General features: G+C 44.8%; 1 protein-coding gene across 1 annotated transcript in view; it reads right to left on the bottom strand.

Annotated features, from left to right (window-relative positions):
- Nucleotides 1–19135, bottom strand: part of LOC308271762 (protein farnesyltransferase subunit beta) — a gene marked incomplete at both ends in the record, with an annotated part of 86388 nt that overhangs the window by 42840 nt on the left and 24413 nt on the right. The window contains 2 exons of the mRNA XM_080708303.1: nucleotides 11196–11287; nucleotides 14095–14167. Of these exons, the coding sequence (XP_080564429.1) occupies nucleotides 11196–11287; nucleotides 14095–14167 (165 nt within the window). The remainder of the gene's footprint in view (nucleotides 1–11195; nucleotides 11288–14094; nucleotides 14168–19135) is intronic.

Genomic DNA, 19135 nt, shown 5'->3' with positions numbered 1-19135 from the left:
ACCATAAGACCCAGCAATGCCACTATCTATGTTCATAGCTGCACAATTCACAATTGCCAAACTATGGAACCAGCCAAGATGTCCACCAAAAGACGAAGGGATTACAAAATTATGGGACATGTACACATGGAATTCAACTTAGCCATAAAGAAAAACACAATTACATCATTTACAGGGAAATGGATGGAGCTGGAGAACATTATGCTAAGTGAGATTAGTCATCACGAAAAATAAGAAATTGGATGCTCTCCCTAATATGCAGATAATAGGGAGAAAATGGGTCATAGGAGGAACTCTAGACAAAGAAGGAGATATTATAGATGAGCAAATAAGGCGACCTAACTGAAGGAGATGGGAAGAGAGAAGAGGAAACTTCCCTAATGTACATGATGCACATTAACAAACATATCAAAGGCGATCACTAAGCCAAACATGAGGAGGGATGGAAAGGAAATGGGTAGGAATTGGGTAAGGGCTAACTGGGTGATGTGTGCATGTCTGCCTCTACCATCTTGTACCCCATTAAGATGTACGACTACAATGCAGCGATAATATTTTTTTTTTTTAGATTAGATTTAAGAAGAAAACCTCAGGGCTAGGGGAGTAAACAGTGGTAGAGCATGTGCATGAAGCCTTGCATTTAATCCCTAGCTCCACAAAGAAGAAAAAGGAAAAATCTTCAGCACTGGAATAGGTTCCCATAGACAGACTTTAGGCCTAGAAAAATCACAAAAATTATCATTTTAGAAATAAGAGCAAGTCGGGAGTGGTGGTGCACTCTTGTAATCTCAGCATTTGGGAGGCTGAGACAGAAAAATCGCGATTCACGGACAGCCTCAGCTACTACTTAGCGAGGCCCTTTGCAACCCAGTGAGACCCTGTTTCGAAATAAAGAATAAAATATAGGGCTGAGGGTATAGATCAAAGGTAGATTGCCCCTGGGTTCCATCTCCAGTACCACAAAAAAAAGGTGCATGAATGACATCGGGTTGCTTCTGGTACTAATTTCTCCAAATATATGGTAAAAGAGCTTTATCTCAACAAGAGAGAGATGATGCCTTCGCTAGGTGGGACCCCAGGTGACCAGGTAAAGGCAGGTGCATCCCTCACTGGCGCGGGGCCAGCGCCACTCCTGGGTTTCACCAAGCACCAATGGTCTGCCCTATGGTTGCTGTTTGGGAAGTGCGGTCAATCTAAAGTTGGTTATTTTAAAGCAGGGCTCCCCAACTTTGGCCTGATGGATATTTAGGGCTGGATAATTCTCTGTTGTGGGGACTGTCCTGCAGAAGGCATTTAGCAGCATCCCTGACCTCCTGTACCCACTAGATGCCAGCAGAAGCTGACAAAAAAAGAAGCCAAGAAGACAAACATGACTAGATATGATAACCTCACTGAAAGGCAAGGGAACATAACACACACACACACACACACACACACACACACACACACACACACACACACACAGTACGGTACTGGGGATTGAACCCAGGAGCATTCTACCTCTGAGCTATACTGCCAGTTCTTCTTTTTTTTTTTTTTTTTAATTTGTTTTGAAAAAGGGTCTCACTACTTTGCTGAGAGTCTAGCTACTTGCTGAGGCTATCCTCAAATCTACAATCCTCCTGTGTCAGCCTCCCAAGTGCTGAGATTATGCCATGCCCCACCATGCCCCAACCAATTATATTTATTTTAAAAGTTAAAAGGAAAAACAGTTATGGGGCTACTAATACCTTTGAAAAGAAAAGAATAAAACATGAAAACTTTGGTTTAAATTTTTCTCAGGTAAAAACTTTATAAGCTGAAAAGTTCAAAAATGGTTTTTAGGTTAAAGGACCAATTTTATTTAGCTCTTAGAGAAGTTAAAAATCTAACCTTGACAGTGCAATGGTCACCCTGTGGTTTTCACTGCCCTCTGTGTGCTTCATTACAGTAGGTTTTAGTAACAGAGTAGAAGATTCTCATTAAAGGCTGCTTCCTCAGGCTAAAATCATTCAGCAAAGCAAATAAAGGTTTGGTCACGGAATATTAACATGGGTTTTTAAAACAGAAATCTAAATTTGTGTATATCATCTCTTAAGAGAGCCGAGCTAAATTCCTACCTATGAACACATGATTCTTAAAACATCTGACACTAGCAGTAGTAAAAGCCTGGCCTTTGCTGGCTCTGGTCAGTTGTCACAATAGCTGACAAAAGTGATTCTGTCCACTAGAGGGAACTCGGCTTATCGCATTATCCCTAAACAAACAGAAGCACGAGACAGAACAAGACAGCAGAGTGAGGGAAACCTTTGTGCACGTATCAGGGAGTGTGCGTGGCCAGGGCCAGGTGGGCTGGGGAAGAGGGCAGGGAAAAATGAAACCCCAGAACAAGCTCCCCACCTCTAGCCCACGTTAATAATTGTATGAGGGAAAATGAATGACTATATTTCAAAGCATTCCTTTTCCCTGTGCAGAATAAATTAAAAGGCAATATCCTATTTCAGGTACTCTAAAGGAAATCCTTATTATTACAGAAGTCATTAAGTTGCTCTGAATCTTACTAAAAACAGTTCATTTCCTTATAGGTCAGAGCTACTAGGCTCTATTCATAACAAATATTATCTGCACCGAGAATTAATTGCCTGCTAAGAACAAAACAAAGTATAGTACCGTAATGGAAAGGCTAAGTCATTCTTCAAAAGTCCATTAAGTAAAGGTTCTGAAGAACCACGGGCACAGCTTTTAAGGCAGCTGTGAAAACAGAAGCTCTCAGCCATTAACTACTGAACAGTTCTTGAAAGTGAAGGACATCAGCTCTTTATTTTTGAAAACCCATGCCCAGCATCAGTTGAATCTTGTTAACTGTTTTCATTTAATTACAGAACAATGAAAGATCACTGTAGAAAATTTTCAAAAATCCAAATAAGCTTAGAAAAGAACATTTTAAAGTCACCTTTAGGACTTCCGGGAAGATGGCGACCGAGAAAAGCGGGGCTTAAGAGTCCCGCTAACAACCAATCTCCATTACCACAAAAAGAGCGCCTTTCATAGCCAGAAAACACCATCACCAGAAAAACAAAAAAACCACCAGGCTCCAGAGAGAAAGCAGACTGAGAACAGAGCTCAGGGCCACAGAGGAGACACACGCGCCCGAGGACGCGGCAGCAGCGCCATACTGCCGGCGGCAGCGGTGAACTCAGCGGACGGCTACAGCAAGCCGAGGTGAGCCGATGCGGAACAGCCAGGTGGGATCTTTCAGCGCAGACAGCATTTAAAGCTCCCAGTGGCTGAGCTCAGCACACGCTGCAGGGATTCAGAGTGGAAATCAAAACCAGAGAAGAAAAAATACGCCAGCCTTATGGCCGAGGGCGTGGCAGAGGCGCCATATTGCCACCGGTGGCGGCAGCAGCAGTGAATTCACCGAGTCCAGTACAGCTACATCTACGCACTCAAGAACAGTGAGTCAAATTGCGGGCCACAGAGGAGAAATCCCAGTATTGTGCCTCCTGGGACATGACCCAGTGAGGGAGTGGTGGTGGCAGAGATATCACACCATAGGAGAGCGTGCAACCTGGCACCCCCCATAGTTTAAAGCAGCCTCTATCGACTCCCTGGGTCGGAGACTCTGTGATACAACCCAGTAAAGGAGTAGTAGGGTCTGAGATAATACAGACTCGAGATCCAGAGCACCTTAAGTGAAGCCATAGTGACCCAAGGGAAGAACCCAGAGAAGGCACAAACCTCCGAAATCATGGGAAAGAGGAATAACACTGAAGTAATGAATGTGCACAACCCCACAACATCAGAACCTGATAAAACAGAAAATCAGAGATTTCTAGAAGATCAAATCAGGAAAATAACTGTAGAAATAATAGAGGTGCTTCGAAAAGAACTCAGAGAGAGCCAAAAAGAGATAAAGGATGCAATTAATGAAGTAAAGGCCTCAATTCAAAGCACAAACAACCGATTAGACCACATGGAGAACAGAATCTCGCTCTTAGAAGATGAGCAATCCAAAAATGAATGTATAGTTTCTAATCTAGAAAAAGATATCCAACAGCAGGAATCTGACATTGAAGAAATATGGGCCCATCTTAAGAGAGCTAACCTAAGAATAATTGGAATAGAGGAGGGAAAAGAAAGTGATACCAAAGGGATCAACAATCTCTTCAAGGAAGTAATAGCAGAAAATTTTCCAAATATAGAGCAAGAGGTTGATACACAGATCCAGGAAACTTATAGAACTCCCTTTAGACAGGATCTGAGAAGAGGATCACCACGCCATATAATTGTCAAAATGACCAATGTGGAAGCCAAGCAGAGAATCTTAAAGGCAACAAAAACAAAGGGCCAAGTGACATTCAGAGGCAAACCAATTAGAATCACTCCAGACTTCCCAAACCAAGTCATGAGAGCCAGAAGGGCTTGGACTAACATATTCCAAACTCTGAAAGAAAACAACTTCCAGCCAAAAATTTCCTATCCAGCAAAACTTTCTATCAAATTAGATGGAGAAATAAGAAGCTTCCATGACAAACAGAAACTGAAGGAATTTATGTCTTCAAAACCAGCGCTAGAGAAAATACTCAAAGAGATTAACTACAAAGAAGAAATAGGTAACACTCACCAGAACCAGAGAAACAAGAGTTTCCATCCAACAGACAACTAAGATTGGTTATCTCTGGAGATTCATTATTTATGTTAGTCTTTTACCTATCTCTAAATTGTATTGTTTGCCTTTATTGTTGTTAATTTTTAGGATTTCTAGTTGGAATATTAATATACCTTCAGATATAGCATTTGGAAATATTTTATCCAATTCTATTAGTATCTTTTAACTCTGTTTACATTGTCTTTGGATATACAATATTTTCTTTTATTTTTTAGGGAGTTTGTATATTCTTCTGTTGCCTGTGCCATTGAAATCATATCCAAGAAATCACTGCCAATTTCAATGTTGTGAGGTTTTATGACCCAGATTTTCTCCTAAAAGTTTATAGTCTTAAGATTTATATTTAGGTCTTTTATCTAGTTTGAGTTAATACTTGTATGTGGGATTAGGTAAGGGTCCAATTTTATTCTTTTCCATGTAATTATTATTTTTCAACAATATTTAGTTAAAAGATTATTATTTCCACCACCAAATCTTTGTGGAAACCTTGTCAAAAATAACTTGACAATATAGGGAAGAAGTTAGCTCTAGGCTTGTATTTAACTCCAATGGTCTATATATCTGCCTTTAGAACAGTACTACACTGTTTCAATTATTGTAGCTTTATATGGTTTGAAATCAGAAAATATACATCTTCTAGCTTTGTTTTTGCTTCGAGATTGTTTTGGGTATCTAGAGTCCATATTCCATATCAGGATAGATTTTTTTTTTCTGAAAAATAAATATATGATAGTTTCACCTAAAAAAAAGAAAAACATATTCTCTGGTAAGAAAGAAAGCAAAAAGAAATATTGAAATGTTATCTTTAAGTCATCAAAAACTTGGTATCAGACAAATGAAACTGTTATGTGAGATTATCATTTTTAATTTTGGATAAATTGCTATAATACTAGATGTCAACCACTAAGCCAAGCATGGGAGGGAGAGATGGGGAGAGAATGGGGTGGGGATCGGGTGGGGGCTGACTGGGCGATGTGTGCATGTATGTCTACAAAAGTTTGTATCCCACTATGATGTATGAATACAGTGCACCAATAAAATAAAATTTAAAAAAAAAAAAAATAAAATAAAGTCACCTTTAAGCCGGGTATGGGGGCACACGCTTGTAACCCCAGCATTTGGGAGGCTCAGCGACTTAGTGAGGCCCTCCACAACTTAGTGAGACCCTGTTTCAAAATAAAGAATAAAAAGTAGGGCTGGGGGTGTAGTTTGGAGGTGGAAAGTCTCTGGGTTTCATCCCCAGTATCCTCCCACACACACACACACACACACACACACACACACACACACAAATCACCTCTAACCTCACTATCAAGAATTTACTATCAGGTATGAGTGCGTCCTTCTGTTTTTTCCTATGCATATAATCAATCACCTATATATTTTTGATTCTTCAAAACTGAATTTATTCATTAAACCAACTCCTTAGGCAAACTGATGGCAAGGACGTGTCAAAGTTTAATTTCAACCTTCCACAGTGAAGAGGCTTCCAAACAAGCCAATTCAAAATGTCCCTCTTAGCAGAGACCTTTTTTTTAGGAATGTGTTTGGGTAATAATCATGAAACTATTAGACTCTTCATAAAACTCACAATCAGGTAGATGGCTAATAATTAATTTCTTTTCCAAAAGAAATCTTAATTTCAATAAAGTCTACCAGGAACCTGTTTACGTATTATAATTATCAGGAATGATCTATATTGCTCAGAAAAGGTTGTAAATTAAATCTCATAAAATCCAGGTTTGGCACCATTTTTCCTGTATCAGTTCATTGCTTCCTGAAACATAATAAAATTCAAATCCGTACACAACCCCACACCTCAGGACATCATTTCCTACCACTAGTGCTTCACCCTGGGCATCCTTCCTGCTTCTCCAATGTGCCAACCACGCTCCTCCTCAGGTCCTGCCCTTGCCTGGAAGGCACATCTTCTGCACAACTATGTGGCTTCTCTTTCTCTCTGTTCTAGTCTCTGTTCCAATGTGACTGTGTGTAGAAATGCAGCCCTCCCGGCTTTGCTCCCTTTTACTTTCTATTTTGTGTTTAGATTCTAAATGCCTTCAAACTAGAATTACCAATTATATTTATGGCTTATTCTTTTCTCCAGTTTCCACTGGGGTGTAAAGGAAATCCCACAAGGTCAAGGACTTTGTCTATGTTTCCAGGACTAAGTCATACACACACACACACACACACACACACACACACACACAATTTTTTTTGTGGTACTGGGAATGGAACCCAGGGGCATTCTACCTCTGAGCTACACCCCCAGCCCTATTTTTTTATTCTTTATTTTGAAACAGAGTCTCACTAGATTGCAAAGGGCCTCACTAAGTAGTAGCTGAGGCTGTCCTTAAAGCAAGATCCTTCTGTCTCAGCCTCCCAAATGCTGAGATTACAAGAGTGCGCCACCACACTGAGACAGGATTGCAGGTTTAAGGCCAGCCTCAGCAACTTAGCAAGACCCTGTTTCAAAGTAAAAAATAAAAGGACTGGGGGTGGAGCTAGGAGGTAGAATGAATGTCCCTGGGTCCAATCTCCCCAGGTGAATCTTTTTTTTTTTTTTTTGTGGTACCGGGAATGGAACCCAGGGGCATTTGACTTCCGAACTACACTTCCAGCCCTATTTTTTTATCCTTTATTTTGAAACAGTGTCTAAGTTGCAGAGGGCCTCACTAAGTCATTTCACATCTCTTTATGTAAATATAAACATTTTATTTATTTATTTATTTACTTATTTATTTATTGTGGTACTGGGAATGGATCCCAGGTGCATTCTACCTCCAAGCTACATCTCCAGCCCTATTTTTTATTCTTTATTTTGAAACAGAGTCTAACTAGGTTGCAGAAGGCCTCACTAAGTTGTTGAGGCTGGCCTTGGACCTGCGATCTTCCTTACTCAGCCTCCCAAGTACTGGGATTACAAGCATGTGCCTCCGCACTGGGCAATATAAACATTTTACATGGAAACAAACACACATATATATGAATGGCTGCATAGTATTTCATTGTGTTGGACAGTGGTTTACTTAAACTTTAAATACATTTTAAAAATATATTTTATTTTATTTCTTTGTGGTACTGAGGGTGGAACCCAGAGGCTTTCTACCTCCGGGCTATACTCCCAGACCTATTTTATATTTTATTTGGAAACAGGGTCTCACTAAATTGCTGAAAGCCTCACTAAGTAGCTGAGGCTGGCTTCGAACCTGTGCGATCCTCCTGTCTCAGCCTCCCTAGTGCTGGGATTACAAGTGTGTGCCAGCACACCTGGCTCTTAAATACATTTTAATGCATCGCAGACTGTTGATATTTAGGTTGTTTCCAACTGTTCACTGTGAAAAGCCCTTTAGAGGGTCCTTTCTGAGGCTGTGACAAAAGCAGCTCCGGCACTTCCTCAGAAAAGTCTCAGTGATAAATTATCAACTCTACACCCTAGAAAAACTCAAATCTACAGTGAGTTCTTCCACTGCAGGAACCCCTTTATCATTCTGTCTCCCCACTTCACACCGGTGTATCCTCCTCTATCTGTGCGTATCCTCATAGAATCCTTTATTTATTTATTTATTTATTTATTTATTTATTTATTTATTTTTATTTATTTATTTTTTTTGGTGGTACTAGGGGTGGAACCCAGAGGCTTTCTACCTCCGGGCTACACTCTCAGACCTATTTTATACTTTATCTGGAAACAGGGTCTCACTAAGTTGCTGAAAGCCTCACTAAGTAGCTGAGGCTGCCTTCGATCCTGCGTGATCCTCCTGTCTCAGCCTCCCAAGCGTGGGGATTATAAGCGTGCGCCACCACGCCCAGCCATGGAATCCTTTAATTTCTCTGTGTGTGTGTGTGTGTGTGTGTGTGTGTGTGTGTGTGTGTGTGTGTGTGTGTCTGTCACTGGGAATTGAATCCAGGGGTGTTTTCGTATTGAGCTACACCCCCAGGTTCTTTTACTTTTTTATTCTGAGACAGAGTCTCACTAAGTTGTTTAGGGCGGTTTCATACTTCCAACCTCCCTCCCTCCCTTCCTCCCTCCCTCTCTCTTCTTCCTTTCTTATGCTAGGAATCAAACTCAGGGCCAAGCAAGTGTTCTAGCACTGAGCTACATCCCCAGTTCCTCCCATTTCTTTTTGCTTCTCTCATATGAAACTTTCTCATTCTCCTGGAGTATATCCTGATTGTGTTGGTGTGGGGGAAAAACTTTCCAAACAACCCCCAACCTCCAATTGGTATTTCAAAAACACACGGGTCTTTGACAATTAAATTCCTGTTACTGCAGAAACTGTGTCCAACTCTACTTTCAGCGCTGGGAGTGAGCAGGCTCGCTGCAGCGTCCTGATGATTAAAACAGCCCATGGTGTCCCTCTGCTTCAGGAAGCACTGCATGTATCACAAGGGTTAATGGTCTAATTCATTATTATCTTTCCCATCCACATTCATCACAAGACACCCTGCCCAGGAAGGCAAGAATGAGAAGTTATTGTTAAGAGAATGAATGAGACAATGTCGGTTCTGTTCTTCTGACCTGACAATGTGACCAAGGGAACTGTGACCAGGGAAGACTTTGGTGAGCTTCCATGAGCCCTGGCACAGCCACCAACTTGTGCAGCAGAACAGCAGACCTGGCTCAGGAGCCTCCCATCCCAGAGTCCTCCAGCTCAGGAGCACCAGGGGAACAGAGGAACTCAAACCAAGAGGCAATGCTCCAGTGGATCTCCAAGTCCAGATCCTGGCTGCTCTCTCCTATCCTGGTATCCCTAAGACTGGAGTAAGGATCAGGTTTTCTTCTTAAAGCTATAAACTGGCCAGGCGAGGTGGCACACACTGTAATCCCAGCATTTAGGAGGATGAGACAGGAGGATCGCAGGTTCATGGTCAGCCTCAGCTACTTAGTGAGGCCCTCAACAATGTAGTGAAACCCTGTTTCCAAAATAAAGAATAAAGAATAAGACTGGGGGTGTAGCTCAGATGTGGAATGCCCCTGAGTTCAACCCCCAGTACCTTAAAAAAAAAAAGAGAGATGTAAACTGGCCAGCTGTGTTAGTGTATGCTTGTAATTGCAGTACTTGGAAAACTGAGAGATAAGGATCGCAGGTTCAAAGCCAGCCTCAGCAGTTTAGTGAGACCCTGTTTCCAAGTAAAAAATAAAATAGGTCTGGGGGTATAGCCTGGAGGTATAAAGCTCCTGAGTACCATCTCCAGCAAACACACACACACACACACACACACGCAAAATGATGTAAACTACAGCTAGGAATGAATGACAGCACACCCTTGTAATCCCACTATTTGGGAGACTGAAACAGGAGGACTACAGGGTTGCAGCCAGGCTTAGCAACTTAAGAGAGTTCCTTTGCAATTTAGTGAAATCCTGTTTCAAAATTTAAAAATAAAAAAGGTATAGGGGTATAGTTCAGAGGTAGAATGCCCCTAGGTTCAACTCCCAGTAACACACACACACACACACACACACACACACACACACACACACTATAAACTGTGGGCCAAGTGGTGGCACATGCCTGTAATCCCAGCACTTGGGAGGCTGAGATAAAAAGGTCATAGGTTTGAGACCAGCCTTAGTAACTTAGCAAGCCCTCAGTAACTTAGTGAGACTCTGTCTCAAAACAAAATAGGGTGGAGAGCATAGCTCAGAGGCAGAGCACCACTGGGTTCAATCTCTAGTACCATACACACAAAAATATATATGTATATAAACTGTGATGCGCTGAGTACAGGGGCACACACCTGAAACCCCAAGTACTCAGGAGGCTGAACGAAAGGATCCTAGGCTCGTGGTCAGCCTCAGCAGCTTAGTGAGACCCTGCTTAAAAAAAAAAAGGTGGGATGTAGGGATGTGTTTAGAGATAGAATGTCCCTAGGTCCAATTCTCAGTGCAAAAAAAAAAAAAATATATATATATATATATATACATGAATTGTGATGAGTTTCTGAGAATGAGGTGCCACCCCATGAGACCATCTGCACAGGCAGCCTGGGAAGAATCTCAGTGCTTAGCGCGAGCATCATCAATCGGAGGTTTAAGGGAAGTGTGAGTCATGGCACTGGTACACTAAGACAGTAACCCTCCAGTCCCAACAAGAGCTGCGCGGTCCTTCCAGGCACTGGGAGGGGGCACTTCCACGCAGTTTATGGAAGGCAAAGGCATTTTGCCCCCCTGGTTGGGCCATGCTCCCCCAGTAGCTCTGTAAATGCATACTGTACTCCTGGCAAAATGAACTCTCCCAGAGTTGATGATGGAGGTTTTTTTCTCAAGCCTGGAGCCAAGAGCCCAAAGAACAGGCCAGAGAAGTGGCCTTTTGGAGTTCAAAGTCTTGTTCAACCCACCAGCTTACAAGAGGCTTCTGATGTGGAGGAGTTTCAGGAAGTTGCTGGAGGTCAGGAGAAGGGCATGGGTTTCTTTGTAGCACTCTGGGTTTTTTCATTCACAACAAACAAAACCCAGACAGAACGCAAACAAAAAGAACCCCAAACTCTAGATGCAATTCCCGAGAACACCCCTATTCCCTGACGCCAGACTCACTCTGTAGCCACTATTTGGGGGATGGGTTCATCCAGAAGTTCCAAGCTGTGCAGGATCCAGTAGCAGAGCCATGGGCGGCTGGCATCCAGACACTGCGAGAGGGACGGGGAGAAAACACACCCTTATTCAGAGTCATTCCAAGACACGGCTGACAAGGCTACATCTGTTTTACTCCCCGCAGCCTGGGGCGGGGGGACATCTGTGCCCGGACAACATCAGTGAATGAAGGACAGTCTGCTTTGTGGCCTTAGCCAGGAGCTGAAATGACCGTTTGTGAGAAAATGACAATGGAATTTAAAGGAAGTTTCCCTTAAACCCAACGGGTCTTTCCCTGGTGGGCATCAGCAAGGCTTCTATGCACCAGGAAGTTACGGGCTCTGGTTTCTCCCAGTATAGACTCGAGGAGATAGATAATATCCCAAAGAGACGGCCTGGACTGAGTTGCTCATGGATTCGACAAGTATTTGGTAACTCCCAGCGCTGTGTCGACACTGGGAGTGTGAAAATGAGTGGGATTTGGTTCTGATTCTTGAGAGATTTGGAATACAGAATGTGTGCGGTATCTGCTGAGGAAGAGGCAGTACAAGTTACCGCGTGTCTTTCTGGAACAAGGTGGAAGACAGCATGTGTACATACACCTGGACCAGGGGCAGAATTTGGGAAAGTCTGACTGATTCTGCCTGGGGAGTTGGCAAAGGCTCCAAAAGGGACATGTAGACAGATCCTGATCCTGACACGAGTCAGGTGGCTACAGAGACTCAGGCTGGGCAGGGCAGGGCAGGGCAGGTCGTAGTAGTGCCCCCAGTTTTACGGGTTTACAAATGAGATCCAAAGAGATTACCTTTTCTCAGATTATAAAATTAGTAACTGTCAGCCAGGCATGGTGGTGCATGTTTGTAATCCCAGTATTTGGGAAGCTGAGACAGGAGGATTGTGCAGGTTCAAAACCAGCCTCAGCTACCTGGTGAGGCTCTCAGCAATTTAGGGAGACCCTGTTTCCAAATAAAATATAAAAATAAGCCTGGGAGTAGAGCCTAGAGGTAGAAGGCCCCTGAGTTCCATCCCCAGTACCACACACACAAAAAGTAAATGTCAGAGCTTAGACAAGAACCTAGGTTTTTAGACTCTCAATCTGGTGCTCTTTCCATTGGTCCCAGCAGCCCTCCTCAAAATCCCGGTGATGGTCCACGCTGTGGCTGACTTGCCACCTGGGGGGCGGTTGGATGGGCCACTGAAGATACGCTAAGGATTTGGCCTGTGTTTGAATCCCAGCTTCTCTTCTTACTAGCTATGTGCTTTTGAGCAAATCATTTAATCCTTCTATGCTTATTTGCCTACCTGTAAAAATAAGTGCCGACCTCCCTGATGGAGTAGTTATGAGGGTTACATGAGAGCGAGCAGGGTGAGCTTCCAGCACACTGCTGAGGGGACTGTGGGCTGCTGTGGCATCACCCTTATCAGGGTCGATGGGACCCAACTCCTGAGGATTTGAGTCAAGGGCTGAAAACAGATAGTCCACAGCTTAATCTAGCCTGCGGATGTGTTTTGCTTTGTTTAACTGGAATTGATTGCAGCATCTTATAGGAAAATCGCATAAAAATCTGGATTTGAGTATTCATTTGGAAACAAACAAACAAAACCTGGCACCCTTGGGTCTGCATTCCCAGATGGCAGCGAGCAGCGGGAACAGGGTAAACGTGTGAGGCCTCATGCCCGCCGGACTCCACTCAGGCCAACTGGCTTGCTTCTGCTGCCTGCCTGAGCCCTACAGGCATTCGAGGGAGCAAATCCCTGCCATAAATAATCAAATGCAGAACTCTAAAATAAAACAGAATAAAGCAGAGCTGCTCTGTTTATTTTATTTTTGTGGTACTGGGGATTGAACCCAGGGGTATTCTACCTCCAAACTATACCCCCCCCCAACCCTTTTTATTTTTTTTATTTTTGAAACAGGGTCTCGCTAGGTTGCTGAGGTTAGTCTCAAACATGTGATCCTCCTATCTGTCTCCCAAGCACCAGGATTACAGGTATGTGCCACCATACCCAGCTTAGCTATTCTGTTTAAAGTGGGGCAGGTAGCCGGGCACAGTGGTGCTCACTTGTCATCCCAGAATTTGGGAGGCTGAGACAGGGAGACTGTGGTTGGAGGCCAGCCTCAGCTACTTAGTGAAGCCCTCTGCAACTCAGTGAGACCCTGTTTCAAAGTAAAAAATAAAAAATAGGGCTGGGGATGTAGCTCAGAAGTCGAACGCCCCTGGGTTCCATCCCCAGTACCAAAAATAAATTAATTAATTAACAAAGTGGGGCAGGAAGATTAGAGTCCTCTTGTTCATACTCACCCCTGCCTGTCACTCAGCCCCAAGCCCAACCCAAGCTCCTCCCACCACCACAACAGCCCCAAGGCTCCTCTAGGAACCCCAAGGATCTGAGAAATATGTGTTCAGATCCCCTCAAAGTTTGGGCCTACAGTGTTAAACTACAAGTCATAATCTCTGGGATTCATTTATGGGTCGTCTGGCCAACAGAGAACCTAGATCAGCTTACGGGGTACAGGACTGGGGGTGACTAGGTACCTGACTTTCAGCTAGAGTCAAGGGGGTCAGGAACGAGCACGTGAATTCATCCTTCCGCTGCAATCAAACAGTGGAGGAAAGCCTCACCCCACCTAGGGGGCTCTACAAGCTCTGGGGCCAACCAGACCGGAGGAGGCCTGAGTCTGCACCTTCCCAAAGTGGAGACCCAGCTCTGTGACAGTGCCCTGGCTCCTTCCAGAGCCACAAGGTACAGCAAGAGAACCTACACCGGGTCAGGCCCCGCAGTCTTCGGCACTCAAGTACAAAAGAGGGAGGGAAACTTGGCCAAGAACTTGATAGAAAGAGCTCCCGGACAACGTGTTTACCTCGTAGGCATCTGTCAGCTGTCGAAGGCCTCTTTTCAGATAATGGAAATGTTTCTCCCTTTGCAAAATAAGCCTGGAAAGACAAAGAGCCCATGAGCCCACCTTTCCACTCCACGCACATTCACACACACACACACACACACACACACACACACACACACACACACAGGCAGCCTCAGGGCAGCCTCCACAGTCACTAAATAGATACCCAGGGACTTCTTGTAACTCCACAGGGTGTCTGCACCCAAGAGGCCTGAGTCTGAATGTCTCTGAAATGCCTAAAAGTGTGCTGGCAGATGTTCTGAGTGAGATCATCCCCTGAAAGAGGCAACTTGGGCCTAACTGAAAAGCTGCAAGGATTATCCGCAGCCAGGCAGCAAGGGGCTGCCCGCAAGGTTCTTCAGGCTCTAAGGACAGGCTACCTTAGCTGGACGTGGTGCCACACACTCGTTTAGTTTTTTGTTTGTTTGTTTGTTTGTTTGTTTTTCAGTATTAGGGATTGAAACCAGGAACATTCTATCTTAAAGCTACATCCCAGGCCTGTTTTTTATTCTTTGTTTCGAAACAGGGCCTCACTAGGTAGCTGAGGTTGGTCATAAACCTGTGATCCTTCTGTCTCAGCCTCCTAAGTATTAGGAGTATAAGGGTGCACTACCACAGCCTGGTTCACACACCTGTAATCCTAGCACTTGGAAGGCTGAGCAACCAAGAATACAGGTACAAGGCCGGCCTCAACTTAGACTCTGTCTCAAAGTAAAAAATAAAGCCAGGCATGGTAGCACATGCCGGTAATCTCAGTCCTTAGGAAGCTGAGACAGGAGGATCGCAGGTTCAAGAATGGCCTCGCAACTTGGTGATGACTGTTTCAAACTAAAAAATAAGATAAAGCTGGGAGTATATTTTGGAGGTAGAATGCTCCTGAGTTTAATCTGCAGCACACACACACACACACACACACACACACACACACACACACACACACACAAAGCACACACACACAAAAAAAAAAAAAAAAAAAAACAGGTTATCTGTGACCCTCTACTCTGTAAGCCACTCAACCTTCCTGACTTGTTTAGACACTGTCATTTCAGCCATTTCTCCTGGGATCTCTTCTGTGAGACCTATAATTTGTACCCTGCCTGCCCCTCAGTTATCCATCCATTATTCCCTCCCTGAAATTCCACCTCCCACATGCTGACCCAGGGCCCTGGCCAGAGGATGGTGTTTGTATTCCACAGCCAGCCATGACCTTGGCATTGACGTCAGCAATGCTGGCTTTGAGATGGAATGGAATGTGCCGCCCATGACCACCTGCACGGGCAAAGACAGAGGCGGCACTTCTTGCTGGGTGTCGAAAAGGGACCTATGTGACTGTGGAAGAAAGAAAGAGGAGAAGAATGTCAAGACATTCCCTGCTCTTGCTGACTACAGAAACAAAAGGAAAGGGAACCATTCCCTTTTCTAGGTAGGTGCTTCAACAACTGCTCTATGCGCAGAGTAAGAGCATTATTGCAGTTTCTACCCCCAGAAAGTCTCCCAGTTTGGTAATGGTAACGAGGTAGGCACATAAGGCCACAGAACAAGGGGGAAACTGGGCAGGTTGCATAAAGGAAAAACAAAAACTATTCCTGTGGTTCAAAGGGAAAGAGGACACCTCGGTAAAAAAGAACGAGCAGCAAAGTGTGCAGAAGATGCAGGATTTGAGGAGGGCAATCCCGGTGGAGAAAGAGATTTTCATGAAAGTTTAGGTGGCTGCAGGTAGCCAATGCTACTGTGTCGTGCTGCTCAGGCACCGAGTGTGCAAGAGGAGTGACAGGTGGAGAGATGGGGCCTAAATACAGGAGTTAAAGAGAAATGGTAGAGAAGGCGGCTGAGACCCTTTCATAGGGGTCTGGGAGGCTGGCTGTGGAATTTCTACTCAATCTAGTAGGCAAAGGGAAGCCCAGATGGTTCTGAAGCTGAGAAAAAGAAATGATCAGAAAGAACTTGGTGACAGTAGGCACTCACTCACCTTGTGTTTACAAACAGCCAGGAGAAAGCACTGGAGTGGGCAGAGCGAGGCGGGCTGGGTAGGGAGCTGTGCAGAGCCCATGGGGCAAGGGCAAGGGGCCTGAGCTACCCTGGTGGCCCATAAGCCAACTCTGGGTTTCTTTTTCTGATGGTGCTGGGGATTTAAACTAGTGGCATTCTACCTCCAAGATACATTCTGAGCCCATTTTATGTATTTTTTATTGGGAAACAGTCTCATTAAGCTGCTGAGGGTCTTGCTAACTTGCAGAGGCAGGAAGCTTGCCTCTATTTCTCTTCTGGAAGGGCCAGGGGTCAGGTCTCAGGAGGCAGCCTTTCAGTGGGCAGAGCGTCACAGTCTGGAGCCGGGGTCCAGGCTGACTGTGGAGCAGAACCAGGGTCTGGGCAGACACAGACAAGTGTAGGGTAAGTAGAGCCCCACCCAATGAACATGTGATGGGGAAGTGCAGCGGGTTCTGGCAGCTCACAGGAAGGCATGGGGGCCAGAAAGCCTGCCCAAGGAGAACAGTCCTGAGGCTAAGGCCAGAAGGACACAAGCTCACCAGGCCAAATAAAGAGGACACAGTGGCTCATTCAAGTCAGCGCAGTTCAGAAGTCGGAACAAAAGTAGGAGTAAGCAGAGAGAAATCAGACCCAAGAGTACAAAGGTGTCCGAGTAGGCGAGATTTGCAAGATCATCAGGAGTTTGGTTTTAAGCCTAAGAGCAACTGGGAGTCACCATGCAACAACAGAGAAGACCCTTGAAAAAATGCCATGCAAAAGACCCCTGTCAGAAAATAACATGCATTGGATGATTCTAGGGGTTTGTCCAGAACGGACAAACCCCTAGAAAGCAGCATATTAAGAGGATGTTGGAGGAGATGGAGGACCTGAGGACTGATGGCAAAAGGGTACAAGATTTCTTTTCTCTTGCTCTCTCTCTTTCTCTCTCTCTCTCGTACTGGGGATTGAACACAAGGGGCTCTATTACTGAGCTTTATCTTCTGATGTTTTATTTTGAGACAGGGTCTCACTAAGCTGCCCAGGCTGGCATCAAAGTTGCAATCCTTCTGCCTCTGCCTCCCAAGCCACTGGGATTACAGGCATGCGCTATTTGTACTCATGCCTGGCCAAGGGCACAAGATTTCTTTTGGGGTGATTGAAAATGTTCTAAATTAACTGTGGTTGATGGCTATACAACTCTGTGATTATAATAAAAACCACCAAATTCTGCACTTTAAATGGGTGAATGATGTGATATGAATTTTATCTCATTAAAGGTATTTAAAGAAACAAAGGCAAGCCGGGCGTGGTGGCTCAAGCTTGTAATCCCTGTGCTTGGGAGGCGAAGACAGGGGATCGCGCAGGTTCAAAGCCAGCCTCAGCCGGCTTAAGAGACCCTGTTTCCAAATAAAATATAAAATAGGTCTGGGAGTGTAGCCCAAAGGTAGAAGGCCCCTGGGTTCCATACCCAGTACCACCAAAAAAAAAAAAAAAAGAAACAACAACAATAACAAAAAAAAACAAAGGCAAATAAATCTTAAAAGGATTATAAAGTATTTTAGGCAGCAGGAGATGTGAATCTGGCAGTAAGGAAGACGTCTACATCTTGAGAGATGGAAATGAGGGGTGAGAGTAAGAAGTCGCCAGATCTTCAGCTTTGAAGTGGGGAGGAGGATGCCGAGAAAGCCTGTAGGACGGCCCCCTTTTCTCAGGAACTAGGAGCCAAGATCAGGGAGAGCTGAAGACAGCCTCAGTGCGGAATGTGTCGGGGAACCCACAGGAGAGAAATAAAAGGAGTGTGGGGCAGTTAGCTGAGGCACAGAGAAGCCACGTGGCATATACCTGGTGAAGCCGCTCAGCAGGCACTGCTGGGGGGTTTTCCTGAGAGTCCAGCAGAAGCAGCAAGTGGGCTGCTCTGGGAAGGACCGGCAAGATGGGAGAAGCGGGAAGGCTGACGAGGGAAGGCACGGGGAGAAATAAGGGACTTGCTGAAATAGCCCCCCCGCATGTGCTGGCCTGGGCTGAGCAGGTCAGAAACTAAGGCCTGGGTAGGCTGACGGAAAGAAGACTCGGGAGGACCTGAGCGACTTAGCCAGGGCAGGCATGGAGTGAGGGGAGGCCGAGCACCGCACGCCAGGCAGGGCGGTGGAGAGCGGGAACCACTGACCCTCAGCAACTTAGTAAGACTGTTTCAAAACAGATAAAAAATGGCCAAGAGTGTAGCTCAGAGGTAGAATGATCCAGCAGGTTCCATCCCTAGTACCACCAGAAAACAACAACAATAAAAAAAAAAAAACAGGCACAGTTGATGTGTCTGTGGGAGGCTGAGGCAGGAGGAATACTGGAGCCCAAGAGTTTGCGATTGGTCTGGGTAACACAGAAACACCTAAAAGAAAGACCTTACATGGGCTCTAATTGGAGGAAATCTGTCCACCTGTCTTCTGCTCCAAGTTAGCCTCTGAGGGGCAGAACTTGAGCCACCCCAAAGACGAACTTCTCAAGCCGGGCGTGGTGGCGCACACTTGTAATCCCAGCATTCGGGAGGCTGAGACCGGAGGATCGTGGTTCAAAGACAGCCTTAGCTACTTAGTGAGGCCCTCTGCAACTCAGTGAGACCCGGTTTCAAAATAAAGAATAAAAATATAGGGCAGGAGAGCTCGGCGTGGTGACACATGCTTGTAATCCCAGCACTTGGGAGACTGAGACAGGAGGATCGCACAGGTTTGAAGCCAGCTTCAATTACTTAGTGAGGCTCTCAGCAACTTAGTGAGACCCTGTTTCCAAATAGAATATAAAAAATAGGTCTGGGAGTATAGCCTGGAGGTAGAAAGCTTCTGAGTTCTACCCTCAGTACCACCAAAAAAAAAAAAAAAAAATAGGGCAGGGGGTGTAGTTCAGAGGTAGAATGCCCCTGGGTTCCATCCCCAGACCCGCAAAAAAAAAAAAAAAAAAAAAAAAAAAAAAAATGAACTCCTCAGTATCTGTTCTTCCACCTGGAACCTCACCCAGACAATCAGACCACAACCAGGGA

The sequence above is a fragment of the Muscardinus avellanarius genome (assembly GCF_963383645.1).
Source record: "Muscardinus avellanarius genome assembly, chromosome: 12".
NCBI classification, from domain to species: Eukaryota; Metazoa; Chordata; class Mammalia; order Rodentia; family Gliridae; genus Muscardinus; species Muscardinus avellanarius.
Note: the sequence above shows the minus strand (reverse complement) of the source record. Positions and strands in the feature narration are given on the sequence as shown.